Source organism: Girardinichthys multiradiatus, chromosome 3 (genome assembly GCF_021462225.1).
Source record: "Girardinichthys multiradiatus isolate DD_20200921_A chromosome 3, DD_fGirMul_XY1, whole genome shotgun sequence".
Taxonomy (NCBI): domain Eukaryota; kingdom Metazoa; phylum Chordata; class Actinopteri; order Cyprinodontiformes; family Goodeidae; genus Girardinichthys; species Girardinichthys multiradiatus.
In genome coordinates this window covers 37,187,236-37,214,338 of record NC_061796.1, presented here as the reverse complement: position 1 = coordinate 37,214,338, position 27,103 = coordinate 37,187,236, and the positions used below count along the sequence as shown (strand labels likewise).

The 27,103-nt window shown below is 39.1% G+C and overlaps 1 protein-coding gene across 1 annotated transcript in view; it reads left to right on the top strand.

Moving 5' to 3' along the window:
* Positions 1 to 581: 581 nt before the first annotated feature.
* Positions 582 to 27,103, top strand: part of grik3 (glutamate ionotropic receptor kainate type subunit 3) — a 94,820-nt gene continuing 68,298 nt past the window's right edge. Inside the window, exons 1-7 of the mRNA XM_047361820.1 lie at positions 582 to 594; positions 973 to 1,146; positions 3,277 to 3,534; positions 3,647 to 3,828; positions 19,462 to 19,515; positions 23,169 to 23,339; positions 24,021 to 24,164. Coding sequence (XP_047217776.1) covers positions 582 to 594; positions 973 to 1,146; positions 3,277 to 3,534; positions 3,647 to 3,828; positions 19,462 to 19,515; positions 23,169 to 23,339; positions 24,021 to 24,164 — 996 coding nt within the window. The remainder of the gene's footprint in view (positions 595 to 972; positions 1,147 to 3,276; positions 3,535 to 3,646; positions 3,829 to 19,461; positions 19,516 to 23,168; positions 23,340 to 24,020; positions 24,165 to 27,103) is intronic.

Below are 27,103 nucleotides of genomic sequence, written 5' to 3'. Positions count from 1 at the left end.
AAAATTGGTGGACTATGTTTAAAAGTTAGTTTTGTGCCAGGAAATAAATCTGAACTAGGACAGGTGGTCAAATATCCAGACAGAATTCTGCCAGAACCTTGTTGATGGTTACAAAAAATGTGGTTTCTCTGTGGTTTATCTAAAAGTTGTGTTCCATAAACATAAAGTCATTACAGTTCTATAAGAGTCCCAAATTACCCTGCTGATGATGACTGTATACAAGCTTCTGAATCTTGACTGTACATATAAAGAGGTAGCTAACCAAGTGGTGTATGAATAGATTTTCTTCAATATCTGTGTTATTTTTATTTGTCCTTATTTTGTGGATCAGCTCAAGAAAACCTGAGAAATACGTGAAATATAAATAAAAAAAACATTTATTTTCTCTTTCTGCACTGTAGGGTGTGGAGCTGGCCTGACGCTCACCACCATCTGAAGCAACACTTTACTTTGATGTTGATATAGATGTGTTTTGTAAGTTTTGAGCAGTAGTCCATGCCATCTTAAAAAGGAAGAAAAAGGGCTTGTCTTTGAATTTTATGTAAAAGAACAGTACTGAAGTCCAGTTATCTGCTCTACCAATGTGGTATTCAGGTAAAATGAAAGGATATCCTAATGGAGAGACAAGAGCTTAAGATATTCTGCTGCTCTGATGGAGTGGACATACAAGCACAAACACACCTCCACACACATACACTTCCTAAATCCATTACAGCTTCAGACTTCAAAGCTCATATTGTTTTTTTCAGTATTCCCTGAAAATGGAGAGGGCTGCTGAATGTTTGGAGAGCAAATTCAATACCTCGTGTCATGTGCACTGCACACTTTACTGCTATTCCTAAGTGCAAATGTCTCTCAATATTTTTCTCTCTAGGAGTATCCAAAACTATGCCTGTATGTTTTTTTTCGCCTCTGTTTGTTGGAGAGCAGCTCTCATGGGCCCCTTGTGTGTCTTTGTCTTTTGTTTTTCAGGTGGGATATTCGAACAAACAGATGGACCTGTTTCGCTTGTTAGTGCAGAAGAACTTGCCTTTAAATTTGCAGTGAATAATATAAACAGAAACAGGACTTTATTGCCAAACACAACATTAACATACGACATACAGAGGATAAATATCTATGACAGCTTTGAAGCATCAAGAAAAGGTGAGTGACTGTATTTATTATTTTCTTAATACACTGAATGAGTACAGAAATGAGCTTACTCTTGCACCCACAGGTGCATCTTAGTAAATACAAATATCATTGAGATGTTGTTTATGTATTGTAAAGTAAGTCCAGTTTACATTTGGTTGGGATCCTTTTCAATTAATTACTTTGTTAGGATTATGATTATAGATTAATTAATATTTATCAAGAATTATAAGTTAAAATCATAATTTGAGAAAAATTAATTTCTTAACCAATAATCCTTATTTATGAATTGAAGTCAGAGATGTCCTCTGGTGTTGTAATTGTGGCTCAAGGCCCTTGATAATTATAATTATTAAATTCCAGTAATAATTGATAACTATTAATAGATGTCGATGTTTAATCAACTCTTTCACCAAAACGTGGGGAACTTTGACTTTATTTTGACTGACAAATCACTCTTGCTCAAAATAAACACAAACGCTTTCTCTTTATCTACGTGAATATTTATTAAATCAACAGCCTGATACACCTCGCTATTCCGATTCAGTAATCTTCACCTAATCAAACATGTAAAGTTCTACATAAATGGGTAAAATATCTAACTAAACCAAATAAAACAGCATTGAGTGTGTATGAAATGGTGGAAAAAAAATGGTGCTGACGAAGCTTTGGGGTGTGGCCCCCACACCAAGCGCCAGGTATCATATACCCCCCCCGCAGGGCAACTGCGTTCAGATTTTCACACAGTAAAACACACTTGCGAGACTCTGCGGCCTCAGGAATCAACAGCAATAAAGTTTCAATAAAATGTAGCATGCACATACAATTTAAAACTCATTGGACTATAAGTGGCGATTCTAAATCGCCACTAAAATACCACTCTATCCTGCCTAATGTATTTCTAATAAAAAAAATAAAATAAAATACAATGGGATTACTTGATGGAGAGAAGGAGGGGAAAAGTTTCCACACATCCATGGATAACTCAGGAGAGCAGTCATATTGTTCCTTGGCGACAAGGAACAATATGACGGACCGTCAACAGTTGACTGGATCAAAAACAAGGGTGGCAATTCCGTCTCCTTGAAACCTCCGTGGGTTTTTTTTCCTTTGTTGCATGTTAAACTCACGTCTTCGATCGGTAAAGTGAAATTTCTGGCCTTCCTATTCCAAAAATGTCTTTCATGAATTTTCCTTCTCGTTGGCCAACGGGGTAGAATGAATGAAAGTTCATGAGAGATTTTCTTCTCCAGAATGATGCTCCAGTTGCGTGGTAACCGCGTCTCAGTTTCCAGCGTGAAAGCCAGGATTAAAGGGAGCTTATTTTACTATATAGTCCACTGTGACGTCAGAGCTGCAACACCCCCATCCTATCAGCCGCAGTGCCCGCTAGGATTTGTAGTAGAGGACTATCCTGGGGTACAAAATGGCCGATGATGATGAACAGCATAGCAGCTCCAGCAACGTACACATGGTCCAATATGGTCCAACAACTGTATCTCTCTGAAAGTAATAAGGTGACTTTGCTTCAGAATCCTGCTCGGGCTGGGGTTATTCTAGTTGTTGGTGCACCTTTTTTGACCAAACGTCTTCTTTCCACTCATCTTTTCAGTAATATGCTGTTGTTATAGCCTGTTGCTTGTACTCACTTTTTCCTTTCACTAAACGTTTCATGAATATCCTTGGAAACAACAGTCTGTGAACAACCAACTTCTTTAACAATGACCCTTTGTCTAAAGGACTGTCTGCTGAACAATATTTTTTACCCTATTATTACCTGCAATATTATATCCTAATTTTTAATTTGGATAAAAGCATCTGCCAAATGCATAAACAAAAATCTTAACAACTGTCATGTCAGTGGTTTTTTTTCCTATTGTTGTGTATTCCGGAATTTTTTATGCCAACCCCCATTTCGTGGAACCATATAAGAGCCCACGCCCAGCCCAACACTTCGAGAATCCATGGTATAGGCTAAAACATGGGTTTTCATTAAAGAAAGCCATAATAATTAAAATGACAGAACGCTTAAAAATACTCTGTGGCATTGAACATTTTGTATTCAAATATTATTTTTCTTGTTCCAACTGCTGCAGAACACACACACCCTTTCTCAAGCTCTCGTCTCTTTTTTTTCTTTAGCCTGTGACCAGCTGTCGTTAGGAGTGGTTGCAATATTTGGGCCTTCACATAGCTCATCTTCAAATGCTGTGCAGTCCATCTGCAATGCTCTGGAAGTGCCACACATCCAGGTTCGGTGGAAACATCACCCAATGGACAACAGGGACACTTTTTATGCCAATTTATACCCGGATTACTCTTCATTAAGCTATGCCATCCTGGACTTGGTGCAGTATCTCAAATGGAAAACAGCCACTGTTGTTTATGATGACAGCACAGGTGAGGAGACTTCAAATTACTGTTTGATTTAAACAGAAATGCAACTAAAAACAGTTGTTTTCCAGCATATTATAGGAAAATCCATGCTTTCATGTGTACTGTTATCTACAAGGTCTAATAAGGTTGCAGGAGCTGATAATGGCCCCATCAAGGTACAATATCCGATTAAAGATCCGCCAGCTTCCCCTCGATACAGAGGATACGAGGCCACTTCTAAAAGAAATGAAGAGAAGTCGGGAGTTCCGCATCATCTTTGACTGCAGTCACCACATGGCTGCACAGATTCTCAAACAGGTGAGATCTAAACTCTTATAGACAAAATGTAATATCAAACTAGAAAATAAGCCAACAATAGATTTACATCTACCCAGTTCCTGTTGTATTCCTTTAAGCAGTGATTCAAAAGCTCTGGGATCTGTTACACATTAGTCTGCTGTACAATTCTAGATACACCGTCGAAGGTATTGTACTTCATTGTGTAAAAACAAGATTTGATGCACTCATACGTTACCTTGCTAAAAGTAACGTTTTCATATTTTATCAAACCCTTCAATGTACTTCATGTGATAGACCAACATAAAGCAGTGCAGTATTATGGAGTGAAAGCAAAAGGATACATGGTTTTAAAATAAAAAATGTAATTAAATTTGGACAAGTGACATACTTATGTATTCGACTGCAATTAAGTCTAATATCCCCAAATTAAATTCAGTGCCAAACATTGCTTTCACAGGTCATTTGTTTCAAAAAAAGTCAACCATTGTGTAATTCAATATCAGTGTAAATGCATCTGTTATGTTAGGGGAATATTAATTGAATTCTGTTCAGTCTTTTATATGACACTAATTCACAACAAATGCTGTCTCAAGGTCTTTTACAAAACAAATCCAATTTATATACAGACATATAAAGTCAATTAATGCAGTAAACAGTACAGCCAGGTTCAGTTTATCATTCAAATTAGTAAAAAAATTGTTTTTTTTCTAAAGAGATTTATTTGATTACATCAACCTATTTACTTTGCAGCAATCTCTCCTCCTGAATGACCAGGTAGCATTAATTTATGGTCAATTGCATGGTGTAGTTAACGTCTCATAGTGAGCAAACAAGTGGTGAGAATGGAAAGGAACACTCCCCTTTAAAAACAAAGAAATCAGCAGCAGAACCTGGCACAGCATTATTGGCCACCTGACATGATGGACTGGAATTTGAGAAGCAGACATCTACAAAGAAACAAAATACATACATGCTGGTCCAGGAGAACTTTTCATGTTAAAGAAAAAACTAATATGTTAATGGCAACAGTAGTTTCTTAAGTGGCTTCATCTAGGAGAGAAACACAACTAAACATATATGCTCTAAACCAGTAGTAAAATATAGGCCATTAAAAACAGATTACATACCAGTCACAGAAATGGCTCTTCCAATTACTTTATCGTGTAAAAAGACAGGATTAAACTTGTTGGAGAACATGAGGCTCAATTGACAGTCTCCTCCATGGAAGTGTCACCCAAACAGAAGGCCAGGCCAGGTGTAACTATTATAGAAAAAGAAAATACACAGAGACAAGATAAAGTGTCAGCAAAAACTGCAGATAGTCTATAATTGGAGAGTGGTGGGAGAAAGTAGCAGAGAGAGGAAATGTGGTCAGTATGTCCTCCAGCAGCCTAAAGCTATAGCAACATAAGTATAGAGATAGCTGAGGCTAATCTGAGCCACTCTAACTACAAGCTTTATCAAAAGTGAAAGTTTTAAGCCTAGTCTCTAAAAGTAGGCAGGGTTTCTGTCTTGCAGAACAAAACACAAAACTGGAAGCTGGTTACAGAGGAGAAAAGCGTGATAAGGAAGGATCTGCCTTCCATTCTACTTTTAGAATCTTTAGAAACCACCAGTAGTCTGATTGCGACGTGCTCTATTGGAAACATATGGGTAAATAAGATCTCTGTTTGCTCTCTTTTAACCAAAATTTGGACTTTCTAATCGTAAAGAATTACAATATACCTAACCTTAAAGTAACAAGAACTAGTTTTTCTGACCGGAGACCAATTTAATGCCATTGAGGGTGGCTGACCAAGCAGTTTGTTTTCCAGAGGCTCTGGTTTAAAGATTACAACCTTTTGTCTTTTCAGAATTTAACAAAAAAAAGTAAAAGTCATACAGATTTGTAATCCTTCAAAATATGCCTGTAGTTTATCTAAAAAACTGTATTAATCAGAATTTATGAATATATGAATATATATTTATATTTATACTGTGTGTGTATGTATGTATGTAAAGTACAGACCAAAAGTTTGGACACCTTCTCATTCAAAGAGTTGTCTTTATTTTCATGACTATGAATATTGTAGCTTCACACTGAAGGCATCAAAACTATGAATTAACACATGTGGAATTATATACTGAACAAAGAAGTGTGAAACAACTGAAAATATGTCTTATATTCTAGGTTCTTCAAAGTAGCCACCTTTTGTTTTGATTACTGCTACACACACTCTTGGCATTCTGTTGATGAGCTTCAAGAGGTAGTCACCTGAAATAGTTTTCACTTCACAGGAGTGCCCTGTCAGGTTTAATAAGTGGGATTTCAAGCCTTATAAATGGGGTTGGGACCATCAGTTGTGTTGTGCAGGAGGTGGATACAGTAAACAGCTGATAGTCCTACTGAATAGACTGTTAGAATTTGTATTATGGCAAGAAAAAAGCAGCTAAGTAAAGCAAAACCGGTGGCCATCGTTACTTTAAGAAATGAAGGTCAGTCAGTCCGAACAATTGGGAAAACTTTTAAAGTGTCCCCAAGGGGAGTCTGGTTCCCACAGTGACGCATGGAGGAGGAGGTGTGATGGTGTGGGAGTGCTTTGCTGGTGACACTGTTGGGGATTTATTCAAAATTGAAGGCATACTGAACCAGCATGGCTACCACAGCATCTTGCAACGGCATGCTATTCCATCTGGTTTGCGTTTAGTTGGACCATCATTTATTTTTCAACAGGACAATGACCCCAAACACACCTCCAGGCTGTGTAAGGGCTATTTGACCAAGAAGGAGAGTGATGGGGTGCTGCGCCAGATGACCTGGCCTCCACAGTCACTGGACCTGAACCCAATCGAGATGGTTTGGGGTGAGCTGGACCACAGAGTGAAGGCAAAAGGGCCAACAAGTGCTAAGCATCTCTGGGAACTCCTTCAAGACTGTTGGAAAACCATTTCAGGTGACTACCTCTTGAAGCTCATCAACAGAATCCCAAGAGTGTGCGTAGCAGTAATCAAAGCAAATGGTGGCTACTTTGAAGAACCTAGAATATAAGACATATCTTCAGTTGTTTCACACTTTTTTGTTCAGTATATAATTCCACATGTGTTGATTCATAGTTTTGATGCCTTCAGTGTGAAGCTACAATATTCATAGTCATGAAAATAAAGAAAACTCTTTGAATGAGAAGGTGTGTCCAAACGTTTGGTCGGTACTGTATATATATATACACTGCTCAAAAAAATAAAGGGAGCACTTAAACAACACAATATAACTCCATGTAAATCAAACTTCTGTGAAATCAAACTGTCCACTTAGGAAGCAACACTGATTGACAATCAATTTCACATGCTGTTGTGCAAATGGAATAGACAACAGGAGGAAATCTTTTGCAATTAGCAAGACACACTCAACAGAGCAGTGGTTCTTCAGGTGGGGACCACAGACCACTTCTCAGTACCTATGCTTTCTGGCTGATGCTTTGGTCACTTTTGAATGTTGGTGGTGCTTTCATACTTATGGTAGCAGGAGACGGACTCTACAACCCACACAAATGGCTCAGGTAGTGCAGCTCATCCAGAATTGCACATCAATGTGAGTTGTGGCAAGGTTTGCTGTGTCTGTCAGCGTAGTGTCCAGAGCCTGGAGGCGCTACCAGGAGACAGGCCAGTACACCAGGAGACGTGGAAGAGGCCGTAGGAGGGCAACAACCCAGCAGCAGGACCGCTACCTCTGCCTTTGTGCAAGGAGGAACAGGAGGAGCACTGCTAGAGCCATGCAAAATGACCTCCAGCAGGCCACAAATGTGCATGTGTCTGCACAAATGGTTAGAAACCGACTCCATGAGGATGGTATGAGGGGTTGTGCTCACAGCCCAACACAGCGCAGGACGCTTGGCATTTGCCAGAGAACACCAGGATTGGCAAATTTGCCACTGGTGCCCTGTGCTCTTCACAGATGAAAGCAGGTTCACACTGAGCACATGTGACAGACGTGACAGAGTCTGGAGACACCGTGGAGAGCGATCTGCTGCCTGTAACATCCTTCAGCATGACCGGTTTGGCAGTGGATCAGTAATGGTGTGGGGTGGCATTTCTTTGGAGGGCCGCACGGCTAAACCTCATGTGGCTGGAGTGTGTCAGCAGTTCACGCAAGATGAAGACATTGAAGCTATGGACTGGCCTGCCCGTGCCCCAGACCTGAATCTGACTGAGCACATCTGGGACATCATGTCTCACTTCATCCACCAACGTTACGTTGCACCACAGACTGTCCAGGAGTTGGCGGATGTTTCAGTCCAGGTCCGGTAGGAGGTCCCTCAAGAGACCATCCGCTGTCACATCAGGAGCATGCCCAGGCATTGTAGGGAGGTCATACAGGCACGTGGAGGCCACACACAATACTGAGCCTCATTTTGACTTGTTTTAAGGACATTACATCAAAGTTGGATCAGCCTGCAGTGTGTTTTTCCACTTTAATTTTGTGTGTGACTCCAAATCCAGGTCTCCATTGGTTAATACATTTGATTTCCATTGATGATTTTTGTGTGATTTTGTTGTCAGCACATTCAACTTTGTACAGAACAAAGTGTTCAATGAGAATATTTCATTCATTCAGATCTAGGATGTGTTATTTGAGTGTTCCGTTTATTTGTTTGAGCAGTGTATATATATATATATATATATACAGGGGTTGGACAATGAAACGGAAACACCTGTCATTTAGTGTGGGAGGTTTCATGGCTAAATTAGAGTAGCCTGTTAGCCAGTCTTCATTGATTGCACATTGCACCAGTAAGAGCAGAGTGTGAAGGTTCAATTAGCAGGGCAAGAGCACAGTTTTGCTTAAAATATTGAAATGCACACATTATGGGTGACATACCAGAGTTCAAAAGAGGACAAATTGTTGGTGCACGTCTTGCTGGCGCATCTGTGACCAAGACAGCAAGTCTTTGTGATGTATTAAGAGCCATGGTATCCAGGGTAATGTCTGCATACCACCAAGAAGGACGAACCACATCCAACAGGATTAACTGTGGACGCAAGAGGAAGCTGTCTGAAAGGGATGTTCTGGTGCTAACCCGGATTGTATCCAAAAAACATAAAACCACAGCTGCCCAAGAATTAAATGTGCACCTCAACTCTCCTGTTTCCAACAGAACTGTCCGTCGGGAGCTCCACAGGGTCAATATACACGGCCGGGCTGCTATAGTCAAACCTTTGGTCACTCATGCCAATGCCAAACGTCGGTTTCAATGGTGCAAGGAGCGCAAATGTATGTATTGTTCTCTGATGAGTCCACCTTTACTGTTTTCCCCACATCCGGGAGAGTTACGGTGTGGATAAGCCCCAAAGAAGCGTACCACCCAGACTGTTGCATGCCCAGAGTGAAGCATGGGGGTGGATAAGTGATGGTTTGGGCTGCCTTGGCCCAATACTTGTGCTAGATGGGTGTGTCACTGCCATGGACTACTGAACCATTCTTGAGGACCATGTGCATCCTATGGTTCAAACATTGTATCATGAAGGCGGTGCCGTGTATCAGGATGACAATGCACCAATACACACAGCAAGACTGGTGAAAGATTGGTTTGATGAACATGAAAGTGAAGTTGAACATCTCCCATGGCCTGCACAGTCACCAGATCTAAATATTATTGAGCCACTTTGGTGTGTTTTGGAGGAGCGAGTCAGGAAACGTTTTCCTCCACCAGTATCACGTAGTGACCTGGCCACTATCCTGCAAGAAGAATGGCTTAAAATCCCTCTGACCACTGTGCAGGACTTGTATATGTCATTCCCAAGACGAATTGACGCTGTATTGGCTGCAAAAGGAGGCCCTACACCATACTAATAAATTATTGTGGTCTAATACCAGGTGTTTAGGTTTCATTGTCCAACCCCTGTATATGTGTGTGTGTATGTGTGTGCATAGATGACTGGCAAAACCATTCCACAAGTAACATGAAGATGTATCATTAACATGAGCAAACTGCAATCGGTCAGACATATATGAAATTAGCCCAGTGATATTCCATTTGCCGGCATGTTCAAGTGTTTGCAAGAGAATAGTGTGAACGACTGTATCAAATGCAGCACCAAGATCTAACAGGTCAAGCAAAGACCCAAGTCGATTATCTGAGACTGAGATTATCATTAGTGTTGATAAACTCTGAAATCCTGAGTGAAACTCTTTTAACAAGTTATTTCTTTGGAAATGCTCACATGATTGATTTGGGCTGCTCATTAGTCATAAAAGCAGCCAAGATCCCCGTTGATAAGTTTGGAGGAGCCTCAGAGATCTGCAGCTCTCATGGGACAATCTGTTGACAAGTATTGGTCGTGCACTCCACAGATCTGGACCCGTATACACAAAGAATCCTGTTAAGATTGTGAATCTGAGAATATTATTTAATATTTAATATTAATATTTTAATATTTTATCAAATAATATTTCGGTCCGTTAAGGGTTGTCCTGTGAATACCAGCCCAGTAAGGCGATGGTATTAGGACAAAATAGAAAGGTGTGAGACGAGATCTGACATTATTGAACAGCAAACTCTGCACACATATGGAATGAATTCACACAATTTCTTAAAATACAAGAATTTATTAACAAAAATAAGTCAACTCGAAGTCAAACATATTTCAATCAACAAACTCATTACTATGCTAAAACAATCCAACTAAACTACCAAGCAGAATTAAAGAATAACGAAGACTCATGGGCTATGTACAATATAAACAAGCTGATTACAGATGATTGAAAACCATGACCAAAAGAGTGATGCAACATTACCCCGTAATGTTATTTATGTTTGAGATCCAAGGATTATCTTGAAGAATCTGGAAATGACGTGAAGTTAGTCTTGGACCTATCTTAGACATCCATTCACCATGCAAGATCAGATAAAATAATATTTTAATAAAATATTTTTTTAAGAATGATCTGCTAAATAAAGCCAACCTTCTGGATGACTAATTCTCAACGGGGTCTCATTAGCTGCCTTTATTTATTAAAATAATATTTCAAGAAATATTATTAAGGGAATATTTGGGAAAAGAGCCAAATCTTTCTGGAGAAATAGGGCTTAATTGTGTTTACTTAGTTATCAAGTTTAGTAAAATGATGTTAGGGACACATTATTTACTGGATTGAAAACTAAACCTTTCTGGGTAAATATTATTTGGCAGCAAGCACTGTCCTTACCGGTTAGCCGTTGAAGCTAACAAAGGAGGCTGATAGCTTAGCACCAGAATCAAACACACACCTTTGAAAAACACATCAATAAAAGGGTTAAAATGCATAAGCGCGGACGGCGCGTTATGGCTGATCTTCTGTGTTTAATATCACCCTTTAAATAAAGTTTGTCTTAACTTTAAAAACCCACAAACACAGAACACAACCTGAACACATGTGCTGAGCAGATAGCCTGCTAGCACCAAGATAGCAGTTTCACACAAAAAAAAACCCAAAGTTCATAAAGTGAAAAACGTTCAGATCATTTCATCCTAAATATCTCTCTATTACTCTCTGCCCAAAACCTAACCTCATGAACCATGCTGAGGAGTTGTCCGGGCGACGATGAAGTTTGAAGAGAGGTCTGTGAACAATGGATTAGCTTCCAGCTGACCTCCGGGGCAGTGGCTGGCGGCCGCTCTATCGGGCCGACCAAACTGCACGTTACCACGATGATGCGGCTACTTGTTGTCCTTCTCTCAGGCAGGGAAAACCTCTTCACTCGGCTTGTAGAGACAACGTCTCTACTGGGGACTTCTCTGGGACAGTTTGCGTAAGCAATGCTTATACATTAATTTACCCCTTTTTATGAATGAATACTGGATTCTTTCAACAGTAATTCATCACTACTTAACTCCGTGCATATGATCGATGATCGTATGACACCCTTGGATCCAGTTTGAAGAGTTTATGTCTGTTTGCCAGCAAAGACACATTAGCGTGCTGCCTCTCCGGCCAGTCTGTCAGCGGAGCCAGTGGCATCATGGGAAGTCCGCTGCTACCCCCCCCACCCCCGTCTTCAGTTGCTGGAAGTCAGTTAAATGCAAGTTTGTACCAGAGTTTTAATGTTGTTTCCATGGCTGTGGGTCCCAACAATCCTAAGACTAAAAGTAACTCCTAGTGATGTCATTCTAAGACAAATCTTAGAATTTCTTTGAATTTTCAAATTTTCTTAGAATTTTCCCTCTGTTAGATAAAAGTTATTCATGAAGCATTTTAGACCTAAAGCGTGCTCCTAACATGAGGAAATGTTAAGAGTAGTCAGGAGGACTTTTAGTGAGCTCAAGAGTGTCTTAAGCAGGCATGATAGTGGAAAGACAGAGAGAACGGAGAGATATTCTCTGAACAATAAAGAACAGTGAATTAATAAAATGCTACCTGCTTGATCGTGCAGGGATCCACCCTCGAAATAGTCGAATAAATGAGCACATAAACTTATAACAATCATACAATTATTATATGAGATAAACTTTATCATCCCCCTGGGGGAAATTAAATTGTTTCAGCAGCAGGACAGATTAAAGGTGCACCTCTAGTAAGGTAATATTTGGAAGGATAAATAAATAATAGAAACAATAATAAAAATCCATGAATAAAAAGGGAACAAATTACAAACAATATGTACAGAATTATTCAAATATTTACAGACTATAAAATGCCTTAAAAAAATACATTTGGAAAAAATTGGAAAAACTTGAAACCAAAAAAAACCACAAAGAGAATATGTACTGTATATACATAGAGAGAGATATCTATATCTATATATATCTATATATATATATATATATATAGATATAGATATAGATATAGATATAGAGATATCTATATATATGTCGCTATAGGTTTAGGCTGCTGGAGGACATACTGACCATCTTTCCTCTGCTACTTTCTTTCACCACTCTCCAATTATTGACTATGTGCAAACCAATTAGAGACATTCCCCAAAACACTTGCAGCAAAGATGGATGTACAATGTATTGACTGAGGGCTGAATGCACACCACACTTTTTAAAATATTTTTTTAATTATTATTTGGAAATCCACATATCCTTTTTGTTCCACTTTACAGTTGTGCAGTGTCCTTCTACATACAAACCCATTATCATATATCGATATTTGTGTGTTGCAACAAAATTCATAAAAAACCTCAAATAGGTATCAGTATACTTTTGCAATGCACTATACCTTTGACATTCTCCTTTGTAGATAATTGAGAACCAATGCCAAGTACATCCATATTAACCACTGCATGTTTATGTTTGCCTGCCTTATATCCTAAGAGTCAGATGAATCTCAACATGTTGTACTGTAGAGTTTATTTACATTTTGTTGCATGCACAGTGATGCTGGTTTTATCCTAAAGCATTTTTGCATATTCTAAACCATGTTATGCTTGCTTACTGAAACAGAACATAAATGTGATTTGATATAAATGTCAGTCAACAGGGAGCTGTGCACCAAGTGATGAATGTGTAGGTGGTTTGATGTTTCATAGATGTCAAGAATAGGCTGGTGAATCCCCCTCCTTTGTACAGACTTCTGTCAACATCTATTAACATGCTTACCAAAGGCACAAGTGCCAAAAAGGTTATTTAAATAGCTCAGTCCTCTATTGTTGTCATGATGGAAGATGACATTTGATTGCTCCTGGCCAGAGTGCACATCTAATGTCTTGTTTGGAGAAGTAGTGATGTAAGGCTGTGAGGCAAAAAAGGTTGAACCATCAAGTTTCAGTTTCAATCTATACATTTAAATCAGTAAGGCCAGAGGTTGTTTGTGTGCTTTGTAACAATAGGTTTACCAGTTATTACAGCAATTAAATAGTTGTAGAATAAAAACTATTTCCCGATTTACAATTAAATGCTGTACCTGTGATAGTAGTAGCATCAAACGTAACATATTGTTTCTGAAATTGTTGTTTAAAGGGTTAAAATAGGAAAAACTATCCAATAAAAAGTATTATAAAGGGCATTGGTCTATAAAATAAAGCAACCTTAGGAAGCATGACACTTTTTTCCATTTCAGAAAGTCTGATTTTTGGAGATTACAGGGTATACCTTGCACCTGGTTGGACCCCCTTTGGACCCCCTTTGGCTTTTAAAACTGTCATGACGTTCAGGTTTAGCAAGATTTTGTTTTATACTGACATGATATCATCACAGAGTTCTTGAATATTTCTCATCCACATCCATGATATAAAACGTCTTGTTCTGCCACGTCCCAAAGCTGTTGGATTGAGCTGTGGTGACAGTAGAGGTCATTAGAGTACAGTTAGGTTATTTTCAAGAAACCGGTTTGAGCAGCTTTGTGACATGGTGCATTATCCTGTTATAAGTAGACACTGGAACAATAGTTCCCAAAGTGGGTGTCAGCACCCCTCGGCGAGGTCGCAAGAGATCATGTGGGGAGTTGCGAGATGATTTTCAGAATAATCCCAATGTGTATGAAGGGCCAAATAGGACAAAATTAAATTAATAAATATATTAATAAATAAATAAATGTCCAGTGCAATAAATAAAATCTAATTACATTAGAAAATGCACAATTAAATAATTATATGTAATGTTTAAAAAATAAATCTATTTAAAAATAGATAGCATTATTTTTCTCTATTTTTATTTATTACATGCCTCAGTGCAGTGTGTTATCATGAAATTATTGAACTGTCAACTTGACCCATCAAACTCAGTGGATGGGATTAGGGCAGCTCCTCAACAGACCCTGACATCTGATTGGCTGCTTCATACAGCAAGTCAAGACAACTTCTTCTAAGTTTCCTATGACTCTAAGTTCAGTGTCTTCATGGATGAGCATGTCCAGCTTCTAAATCCGTGGCTTGGTCTAAAATATATCTAACCACTTAACAAGAGAGGTCACTGAGGACCTGTGTGGCAGAAGCTGCCATGTTTAGACATCAGACCATAGGGATAGATGGGATCACCAGTCTATGGCACTCTAATTTTGGGAGTCACCCACTGAAATGTTTGGGAAACCCTGCACTAGAAAGTGAGTACAATGTGGTTATAAATAAATTGACATGCTCTGTAACAATACTTTGATAGACTGCTTAGTTTAAACAATGCTCGATTGGGATTGAGGGGTTCAAAATGTCCCAAGGAAATATCTCCATTACACCACCACTACCAGTCTGATCTATAGATACAAGGGCAGGATGGATCCATACTTTCATGTTGTTCACAGCAAATTCTGACACCACCATCTGAATGTTACAGCTGCAATTGAAACTATTTAGAACAGGCAAACTTTGTCTAGTCTCTGCAAATCGTATCCCCAATGTAATGCTCTTTACTGACAAGAGTAACATCCATTGTGGTCCTCTGTGGCTGTGGACAATCTGCTTCAAGGTTTTACATGTGCCTTCGGAGATGGTATTCCAAGTACCGTGGTTGTAATAGGCAGTTATTTGACCTACTGTTGCTTTTCTATAATCTATCTTTATATATAACCTTCTATAAAATAGTCTGCCCATTCTCTTCTGACCTCTAACATCAATAAAGCATTTTCATCCACACCTACGCCACTCACTGGAATGCTTATCTCCTACAGATCATTCTCTGTTAAACTCAGAGATTGTGTGTAAAAATCCGAGTAATTCAGACCAACCCATCTGGCGCCTCATTCAAAGTCTCTAAAATCTATTCTACTTCTTGGTTTTAACTTCAGCAAGTCAAGTACACCACATCTAGATGCCTAAATGCAATGAGTGTTGGCATTCGGATTGGCTGGTTCACTATTTTTGTTAAAAAGCAACAAAGCAGGTGGACATAATAAAGCTGCCAGTGAGTTTATTATTACGCCGAATCAGAATCAGAAAAGCTTTATTGCCAAGTACGTTTTTGGACATACAAGGAATTTGTTATGTGCAATACAATACAAATTAAACAGTATAAACATATCTACAATATAATATAAATATATGTGCACAGTTTTAAGTGAGTGAGAGTAAGTATAGAGCAGTATAAGATGCAAGAGCAATACAACAGTGCAGGTGATCATTGTGCAAGTATGGCAGTGCAAGTAAAGCAGGAGTCCAAGCTGAGCGTTAATGTCACGCATAGAGTTACAGTTTACAAGTGTCCTGTCAGCAAAAAAAAAAGGGGGGGGGGGGGGGAGTGTCAGTGTGGTTTCCGGGCTTTGTTAACAAGGCTGGTGGCAGATGGGAAAAAACTGTTCTTGTGGCGTGAGGTTTTGGTCCGGATGGACCGCAGCCTCCTGCCAGAGGGGAGAGTTTCAAAGAGTCTGTGACCGGGGTGGGAGGGATCAGCCAGAATCTTCCCTGCCCGCTTCAGGGTCCTGGAGGTGTACAGTTCCTGGAGCGACAGTAGACTGCAGCCAATCACCTTCTCAGCAGACCGAATGACACGCTGCAGCCTGCCCTTATCCTTATCTGTAGCAGCGGCGTACCAGATGGTGATGGAGGAGGTGAGGATGGACTCAATGATGGCTGTGTAGAAGTGCACCATCATAGTCTTTGGCAGGTTGAATTTTTTCAGCTGCTGCAGGAAGAACATCCTCTGCTGGGCTTTCTTGATGAGGGAACTGATGTTTGGCTCCCACTTGAGATCCTGGGAGATGATGGTTCCCAGGAAGCGGAAAGATTCCACAGTGTCAATTGTGGAGTCACAGAGGGTGATGGGGGCAGGTGGGGCTGGGTTCTGCCTGAAGTCCACAACCATCTCCACTGTCTTTAGAGCGTTGAGCTCAAGGTTGTTCTGGCTGCACCAGTCCAACAGATGGTCCACCTCCCATCTGTACGCGGACTCGTCACCATCAGAGATGAGTCCGATCAGGGTGGTGTCGTCCACAAACTTCAGAAGCTTGACAGACTGGTGACTGGAGGTGCAGCTGTTGGTGTACAGGGAGAAGAGCAGAGGAGAGAGAACACAGCCTTGGGGGGAACCGGTGCTGATGGTCAGGGAGTCAGAAACGTGCTTCCCCAGCCTCACGCGCTGCTTCCTGTCAGACAGGAAGTCAGTTATCCACCTACAGGTGGAGTCGGGCACACTCAGCTGGGAGAGTTTCTCCTGGAGCAGAGCTGGGACGATGGTGTTGAAGGCAGAGCTGAAATCCACAAACAGGATCCTGGCATAGGTTCCTGTGGAGTCCAGGTGCCGGAGGATGAAGTGAAGGGCTAGGTTGACTGCATAATCTACAGACCTGTTGGCTCTGTAGGCAAACTGCAGGGGGTCCAGGAGGGGGTCGGTGATGTCTTTTAGGTGTGAGAGCACAAGGCGCTCAAAGGACTTCATCACCACAGAGGTCAGGGCGACGGGTCTGAAGTCATTTAGCCCTGTGGTCCTTGGCTTCTTGGGAACAGGGACGATGGTGGAGGACTTGAAGCAGGCTGGCACATGACATGTCTCCAGTGAGGTGTTACAAATGTCTGTGAAGACTGGAGACAGCTGATCAGCGCAGTGCTTCAGGCTGGCTGGTGAGACAGAATCCGGACCAGCAGCTTTCCGGGGGTTCTGTCTCCTGAAGAGTTTGTTTACGTCCCTCTCCTGGATGGAAAGAGCCGTCCTCGGCGTGGGTAGGGGGCTGGTTGGGGGGAACTTCAGGGTGGGGGTTGGAGGTGCCAAGGCCCCTCTTGAGGTTGGAGAGATGGGGGTGGTGGATTGTGGCTGCAGCTGTTGGGGGCGTCGTGGGGGATGGTTGCAGGACTGTCCCTTTGTCTTTCAAAGCGGCAGTAGAACTCGTTCAGGTTGTTGGCGAGGCGTCGGTCGTTGATGGAGTGGGGGGCTTTCGGCTTGTAGTTGGTGATTTGCTTGAGCCCTTTCCAGACAGATGCAGAGTCGTTGGCTGAGAACTGGTTTTGGAGCTTCTCAGAGTACAGTCGTTTGGCCTCTTTCACTGCCTTGCCAAACTTGTACTTTGCCTCTCTGTATATGTCTTTGTCCCCACTCCTGAAGGCCTTTTCCTTATCCAGTCTTAACCTTCTGAGTTTAGCTGTGAACCAGGGTTTGTCGTTGTTGTAACTCACCCTGGTGCATGATGGTACACAGCTGTCCTCACAGAAGCTGATGTAAGAAGTCACAGCCTCTGTGTACTCGTCCAGACTGTTGGTAGTAGTCCTGAACACATCCCAGTCTGTACAGCCTAAACACGCCTGGAGATTCTTCACAGCCTCACTGCTCCACTTCCTTGTCGTCCTCACAACAGGTTTGCAGGGCTTTAGTTTCTGCCTGTATGCAGGAATCAGGTGGACCATGATGTGGTCGGATTGGCCCAGTGCAGCACGTGGGACGGCGTGATAAGCGTCTCTGATGGTGGTGTAACAGTGATCCAGAATGTTGTCCTCTCTGGTCGGACATTTTATAAACTGTCTATATTTGGGGAGTTCGTGGGTCAGATTACCTTTGTTAAAGTCGCCAACGACGATTACTAAGGAGTCCGGGTTGGTCCGCTCCACACTCAGTATCTGGTCGGCGAGCATGTGCTGTGCGACCTGCACCATGCTCATTCAAAGACATTTGTTCTAAACAATGTTTGTGCTTCTTAAGTTTTGAGAAGCTGAAAAGAATGGTATTTTGTGAGCTCATAGGGCCAGCATTTCTCCATTTTTTTAGTTTGCACAAATTCTGCATGCTTTAATCCCATACACATTGCAGATTTTTACAAGCAGATACCAAGACAAGATAAATCTTTAGTACATCAGTTTACAGATGCAACTCTTTCACGTATAACAACATGAATCCCACAATTAAACAATTTATTCTGTTGTTCGTTTACCATTTACCATGACACTAAACAAATTGAAAGACAATTTATTTTCTTAAAAATCTCATAATGACTCAACATGGATCTGTCAAATTATATTATTTATTCCGATTATGGAGATGTAAATTAAAAACTTGTCTGCATCTTATTAAAAAAAAAAAAACTGCCTTTGTCCCATGACCTTACCTTGCTATTGATGAGAACATTTAAAGGCTTATCTAAATTTAACAAACAATTATTATAATTGCATTCTATGTTTTATGAGCCAGAATGGAAAATATCTGTTAATGAACTAAGAATATGAATCCGAGTTTCAATGTCAGATATTTGACTTTAGCTGTAGAGATAAATGTTTTCCACAGAGGCTTATCATCTTATTTAAATAACCTTGGATTTCGATTTTTTTCATGACAGATGGTACAGTTAAATGGAAAGTGCAGCCGCCATGGGAATGCAGTCCTTTTGAATGTAGATGGAGGGAAATAAGTGGCAGTGATGGAGTGTTTGGATATGATGCAAAGATCACTGAGCTCTTTTGATTGAAGGCTCTTTTCTTAGCTGGGATGCCATCAAATGCCCTAAGTCATTTGTAAACTGTTTAAATGCAAAAAACACAAAAAACATTAAGGACCTGTTAGTATTTGGTAAACTGCAGACTGCATATGGTTTAGAAACATCAGCAAGTGGTAGCAGAATCTTACTTAGAAAAATTATCATCATGTGAATCAATAAGCTTATTAAAACCTAAGTATTTTTTTCCATTACTTACGACTCTTTTTATAGCTCTATGTGGGACTGCTTGTTCTAAGGATGCTGTTTGGAGTCTTTAACACACTCAAATGACAAATTGATAATTTTCTACAACCCAGATCTTTTCATTCACACCTTTAATTCCCATTTTTCTCTCTGTGTCCTTCCAGGCCCAGACCATGGGGATGATGACAGAGTATTACCACTATATCTTCACCACTCTGGTAATGTACCATGCTTGTTAATGAAAATAGTCTCATTTGTTCCCATCTCTTCTCTGCTCGAGTTTGTGATGAATAGTGGCTAATTGCCAATGGAGTTTGGATCGAGTCCATAACATCAATTTTGTTTGACAATCCGGAGGCATAATGGAGTCCCGGGTGTGCAGTGGTAAACACTGCTTCCTGGGACCATAAACAGAAGTCTTTGAAATAACACAAAACACCATATTGAAATTAAGAATTGAATGTGACTTCAAAGTAAAGAGATGCAGATTAGACCTTCTCTCTAAACTGAGGCCCTAAAAATGTGAATAAAGTCAACATGAATAAATAAAACCTGTACTGTTCTTTTTAGAATGACAAGATTTTTCGTTGCAAATAAATACCTATTCCCTAAGTATTTTTATTTTTTTTTTTTTTTTTTTTTTTTTTTTTCATTTTTGCATATCAGTCAAAAGTGTTACTGGCATATTCATCTTTTTACAAGCTTCATCAAAATACATGTTTCATCAAAATACAAGTTTCATCAAAATACATCAAAGACTTCTGTTTATGGTCCCAGGAAGCAGTGTTTACCAATGCACACCCGGGACTCAAAATATATATAAATATATGGCAGCTAATGCAAACAAAAAAGATTTTTATTTAAATGCTGTTAATACAATAACATGAGCAGTGGTGACCACAGTAGGGAGCAATAAAAAGTTGTGTCATTAGCAAACACATGGTACGGGAAGCTGTAACACCACATAATCTGATCGAGGGGGGCATATAGATTTTTTTAAAAACAGTTGCGCGAGAATGGAACCTTGAGGAACCACACATAGAAACTTTGTTTGCTCTGTTTTATAATTGCCAAATGACAGAAAGTAGTACTTGTCGCCCACAATAAGGTCTGAACCAATTTAGCACAGTACCAAACCGTCCCACAAACCTTTCCAGACTATTTATCACAATGTCATGTTAAAACTATTTAAAATGCTGCACTGAGATCCAATAAAACAAAACAACAACAAAAACAAAAACATGTTTTAGATGCACAAAACACATTTACCAAGTTGTGTTGTGTGGACAAACACTTGACAACTAGGAACAGATTCTAAACATAAAAATGACTAAAAACCAAACCAAAATTTCAGTGTTTTTTTTTTTTTACTCATTGCTTTATCCTTAATCTATTTTATTGTTATCTACTTAATGTAACTGGTAACATGAACCTTCTGAAAGCTGTGTAATTTATAATTAATACAACCTCAATACAAGTGTCCGTAGTATGTTGCTTTTCAGTGTTACCCTTGCCTATATGGGAAGAGGCAGATTGAACTGGAATACATACCAGCATGGTCTGTGCTGTTCCTTTCACCCTCTGTTACCATCTTTGTCTCCTGACTCTCTTCAGGGCTAACACTAACTGTCTCTGCAGGCACGGCCAGTCTGCTGTGATAATACGTTATGACACAGGGGTGCAGATACGATGTGTGTCATTTTTTACAGTTTACAGTGTAGCAATGACATTGTTATGCTGTGTGTCATGTTCATGTTGCATCTATTTTGCTTTCATATGGAAATCAGAAAATCATTTATATTTTTAAAGTGCCTTTTTGTGTTTTCAGTAAAATTTTTATGCATTTGGTTTATCTTTTCTTGCAACAATATTTTTCATGAGAGACATGGGTATCTTGATTGAATCTGTGTTGTACCTATCTAAAACTATAATATGCTGTCTTACTGATAGATATCTCATTAGCAAGATTATACCTGGCAACTGTATTTGATCCAAAGTAATGAATACTTGCATGGTGTACATGGCAATACAATTTCCTCTCCATGGAGTTCACTGATGTCTATGTTTTATCTTTAGAGGTGAGGGAAGTGCCGACTTATTAGAGCGTGAAAAGGCAAAAGCACAGAGCTACGGGGTAATAACTTCGTTGTCCTTTGAAATGAGACTGTCATAGCTCCTGCCTTGCCACAGCAATCTTAAAGAGCTTTAAACTAAGAACTTAGTTATTTTTTTTCTCTACCGTAACACTTTTGCATACACTAAAACACATGCTTTCACATTTATACACCATGATACATATTTACATGACCATCGGTTTGCAAAGGAGGCAGGCAAAAATATAAACTTATTTGACTTTACCCCCTTCATTTCATCTTTAACTTACTTTAGACATTATTATTAATTTAAAGAAAAACATAATGGTAATAAAAAAATCTATTAAAACACTTTTTCTTTTACAAGAAGAGACATACCCAAACATCATTTATATCAATCAAAAAACATATAAATTGTTTATTCAAATAACTTGTTAATATGTATTTGCTGTTAGTAAATTTTGTTACACATCATTTGTTGTCTAATTTGTTTTGACTATTTAGACTACAGAAAAAAATCATAAATATATTCAATACTTATTTTTTTCCACTGTATCTTAGTATGTTAGTTTCAACACTTGCAAAAATAAAAAAATAAATCCTAATGCACAAAAAATGCTGTCAGTTAGTTTATATTCCTGACACCAAATTTATATCTCTGATGTTTTCAGCTGTAGCAATGTATTATTTAGTCAGTCATTTTCTACCGCTTATTCCATAGTGGGTCGCGGGGAGCTGGTGCCTATCTCCATCAGTCTATGGGCGAGAGGCAGGGTACAGATTGCCAGTCCATCGCAGGGCAACACACAAACAACCATGCACACACTCATTCATACACCTAAGGGCAATTTAGTGACCAATGAACCTAACAGGCATGTCTTTGGACTGCGGGAGGAAGCCAGAGTACCCGGTGAGAACCACGCATGCACGGGGAGAACATGCAAACTCCATGCAGAAAGACCCCCGGCCGGGAATCAAACCCAGGACCTTCTTGCTGCAAGGCAACAGTGCTACCAACTGCGCCACCGTGCAGCCCATGTTTGTCTTCTATATGTATTATTTAGTAAGAAGGAATTGTACTTCATTCTAAAGGAAGAAAAAAGAGAGCTTTATCAGAGGGTAATAATGACCATTCTTCAGTGAATGTCTTACATGCTCTCAGTCCCGCAGCACTATCCCCAGGGGGTGCTAATGAAATATCCATGTTCATCCAAATGTTTTTTCTAAGCCCCTCGGCCCAATTTCACACGACATGTGTCAACATGTGACTTAGCACATTAGCTACAATCGCTGCCCCAGAAATAGAAGTGGCTCAGACTGAATTCCTTTTTGTTTTTGTAGAAGATGCCACAGCAACATGAGAGCTGAGTATTACTTTGATCCAACAAAATGGGTTTGTTTTGCTCTTTTTCTTTAATTTTTCAAGCTACAAGAGAATAATTAATAATCTGCCACCCTTAAAAAAATGCACCTGTATTTTTTTTTTTTTACTTTGATTAAAAAAGGCAAAATGGATGAGGTGCTTATTGCTTGAGCTGTTGCTCATAACAATGTAACTGTGTTGAACTTGATTTCTAAATCCACTGCTCTTTAAATTTGATTTATAATCCAAAGTATTTTTTGTCCTGTCTTAAATTGTTATTTCTTTATTTTAACCTGACTCTGCCCAAATCTCTCTTTATATGAGGACAAATGACACAGAATATTTACATCAAACCCAAGACATTCAGTGGTTCCTGAATAAATAAAGATCTTAAATTTGTTCCTCCTCTCAAAAGGACCTGATGGCCATTGACCTTGAGCCATATCGCTTTTGTGGTGTCAACATGACTGGCTTTCGCATCCTCAATGTGGACAATCCCCAGGTTGCGTCTATTGTGGAGAAATGGTCAATGGAAAGGCAGATCCCACCTAAACCAGATTCAGGCCTGCTGGAGGGCGTCATGACGGTACAAATAGAGATTTCTATAAATCTATAAATAGAGAAGTCTGTTGTCGGAAATGTATTCTGTTTGTCTTCTATATCTAGTTAATTTTTTACCACGTAAATACTGTTGTTTCAGTAGTTAGCCAGTGCACCATAGTGTATACCTCTTCAGGCTTTTGCTGTGGAAGTATACATTTTTCATAAACTATTTTGAACTTTATTCCACCCTTAAAAAGCTGAATGGGCAAGAATCATATTTTTGACTGTTTTAAAAGTAGTGCAGTCACTGTTACACTGAAATTTAATTTAACTTGTTTTTAATTTGATTTGGTGTAGAAAGAGACTCAAAATGAGATACAAATTATATGAGATAACTACAGAACAACTTACTGGAGAAAGGAAACTTGCCAATACTAAAACCGATGCGGAGAATCAGTTACGCTAAAGAAACAATTGGAAAACTGCAGCAGCTCTTATGCATTGCTGCCCCCAACAGTATAGCTGAAGCAATTAAATGCCATCCTCCTGTTTAAATTGTAACCCGGCCAAATTTACCAGGCAGATAAATTTACCTGCATTAGGCATGTGTGAATCTCCACCCCTGAAAGTAACAGTGTTGAAATGAAATTTTAAATGTATTATCTGTGTAAAACTATATATTTCTATAGCCACCAGCTGAAATAATGTTCACCCCTTATTCCAGACAGACGCAGCTCTGACCTATGACGCGGTCCACATTGTTTCCGTGTCCTACCAGCACGCCCCACAGATGACCGTAAACTCTCTGCAGTGCCACCGCCACAAACCCTGGAGATTCGGGGGACGCTTCATGAGTTTCATCAAAGAGGTGATGGGTCACCTTTGGCCTGCTGCTGTTTTACTTTGCAGTCATTTATGTTGAAACACACTGACTGGTGAACCAGAGAAAAGAAGTGGAAGCCTTGTAGCTATGTCCTATTTAGATATTTTAGCTAAATAATTCAAACCAACATACGCAGGAAAAACTAAGCCTGACTCAAACATCAAAGCAGTTTTTTGTCAGCTTTATCATTTCTCTGTATTCATTTTTTTTCAGAGAAAAAACTATAACCTTGTGGAGGCACACCTTTTACAACATTCAACATGAGCGTCTGACAGTGCCTGACAAAAAAAACCCCCAAAAAAAACAACTTAGACATGTGCTTCAGATTTGCTACAATTTGTATCTGGAGGTTTAAACAATAACATATTTAGTTTTTTGTGTGTGGTTTACAGATTTTGTAAATACTAGGTATTCTGTTTATTTGTATTCAGATGTCATCATTAACCTTTTAGACACAATGCAATTTTTGTATTGGATTCTTTATTTGTCACAGAGCAAAGCTAAACATTTTTATTTTTGGAAAATGACTGACAATTCTTTTTTTCTGTAGTTTTTTTTTTAGGTTTTAGTGCAACACATGCTATCAGAATTTGTAACCAGAATTGCAGGTGCTAATTCCTGTAGGGTTCCCCCGTCAGACATTATTGAGAGTGGCTCTGTAGATATCCTGACATCTGCTTTAAGTCAATTCTGATTTATCTTGAACTATACCAGCATTCAAAATATTTTATTCAATCTTTACTGGTATGAGTGGTCATAAATTAATGCTATTTTTGATATTATTTCCAAAAGTCTGCCAATATTTCCAAATCCAGTATTTCCATGACATACAGAGGTTAAAAAGAATAAAAAAGAGTGTTTATGGCTGTTCTCCATTCATCCTTTCTGTTAACTGCTGAAGGTCTTTTTCGCTGTCCTATAGCTTAAATGAATCACAGAGATTTCTCAGCCTGTTGTAAAATATACAATTTCCTTTTCTGTAGCTGCTTACAACTATGTTATTATTAATATCGGTATAGTATTTTAAATACCTTACTTATATTGAAAATAACTAACTACAGGTCTTTACTCAGTAACAGCATCTACACTGAAGAGGGTTGTTTTCAGTTGTTGCTTAGATTGGTGCTTTCCGTGATTGGAAAAAGATCGTTTGATTGTTTGAATTGTTTGAATTTTTGACTGGCCAGTCACCAGTGAGATCAGAACAAGCAGAAAAACAGACAACTCTGCACTGTTGGTGCATCTCTAATGCAGATCAGTATTTGTGTAGTTCTTCCCCTAACTTTTCTAAAAGTAATGCTGCATGAATCCAGACTTAGAAACTACATTGCTTCCAATCTTAATTATTATATTGATGAATAATTTGTAAAAAAAGGTAAATAATAGCATGGACTGATGTTTTGCACAGTGGTAATCAGGATCAGGATCAAGGCTAAAACATGGTTAACTTTTTCTGGCTATAACGCTTAGCTTTTACAGAAAGTGTAGGTGAGGTAGATATTTTGAATGGATTCAGCTTGTGACTTTTCCAAGAATTTCCTTTTACCAGCAGATATCTTTGACAGAGATAAGCTTGATCTTTCTATATGGTACCTCTGGCTCAAAATCTTCACATACATTCAAGTAATACAGTGCTTGAAATTGGCATAGCCCAAATCCTCTGCTCACTCCAATGAATATGAAGCAAAGTACCATTTGTGTCTGACCTGCAGAGATACCTAAGGTGGGATGATTCAAGTCATTTCTGCTTTTCATCCACCTTCTGTTCTCAGGCAAAGATAACAGCCCCTTTGCACACATATTCAAGATTTTCTGCAGGTCTATGAGTAAAGAAAAGTAACCTGTCAGGATTTTAGAAGGATAGTTGTGCTTTTGGTATACTTCACTACAGCCTTTGAGGTATTTGCAAGTGTGCAAACTGATATCTCATATTTGTGTGCTAAAGGAGCATACCTTTGCTGATTCAGAGAGACACACTAATCGGACCTTTGGTAATATAAAATATTAAGTTCAGTTCTTCAGTTCATGACTCTTCATGAGGCATATTATACACTTCCAATATTGAGTGTTTTTTTCTTCTTGAACAACATGTAAAAAGAAAGTATGTGTGAACAACATAAAGAATAACATAAATTTTACACCTGCAAAACTGTTATAAATTGATATTTTACATCCGAATCACAAAGCTCTTGCAAAAAGTAGATATGTGTTTCAAACCGACAACCAAGCAAATAAACTGTCTCCACAATACTGCTGTTTGCTCACATTTAAATGAGGCATGCTGCAAGTATTTAGTTAAATAGCTGCACAAACTTATGTATATTTATGCAAATTACTGCCATGGTAAAAAAGAAAGCGTCACATTCCCAAAGACTGCTCTCTTTTGTGATACACAGTAACTGCAATTTATTTAACGTCTTCTAAAAGCTGGTAACAAATACTGTTTAGGAGAAAAGTTAAAGGCAAACGAGCACTATGCTTTACATTTTACTTCACAGAAAAAAAGCAGTCATGTCACAAAAGGAACAATTTTTTCCTATGTTCAGTAAAAGGTGAGCCTGAAATTGTTGTAAATTATTTTGCTAATCTATAAATCAATTGTCAAAATGTGTGTTTAAGCCTTCATCAGTCTGAATTCAAAATCTTGTAATTGTCGAACAATCCATAAGATGTGCCTCACATTTAGACATTACTGATGGCCCAAATAAATGTATTTGACTGTCTGGGTGCACTGACAACAGTATGCTATGGCTGGCAATAAAGTTTGAGGATTCCTACTGCTTGCTTTCTATTTAGGAATATATATATATTTCAGAGCTATAGAAGCAATCCTACTTTTTTAGCTAAAACATAAAACCGAAATGCATTATTTACATAATATTTATATGATTGAACAACAAACAATGTCTGGTATTTATCTGTTC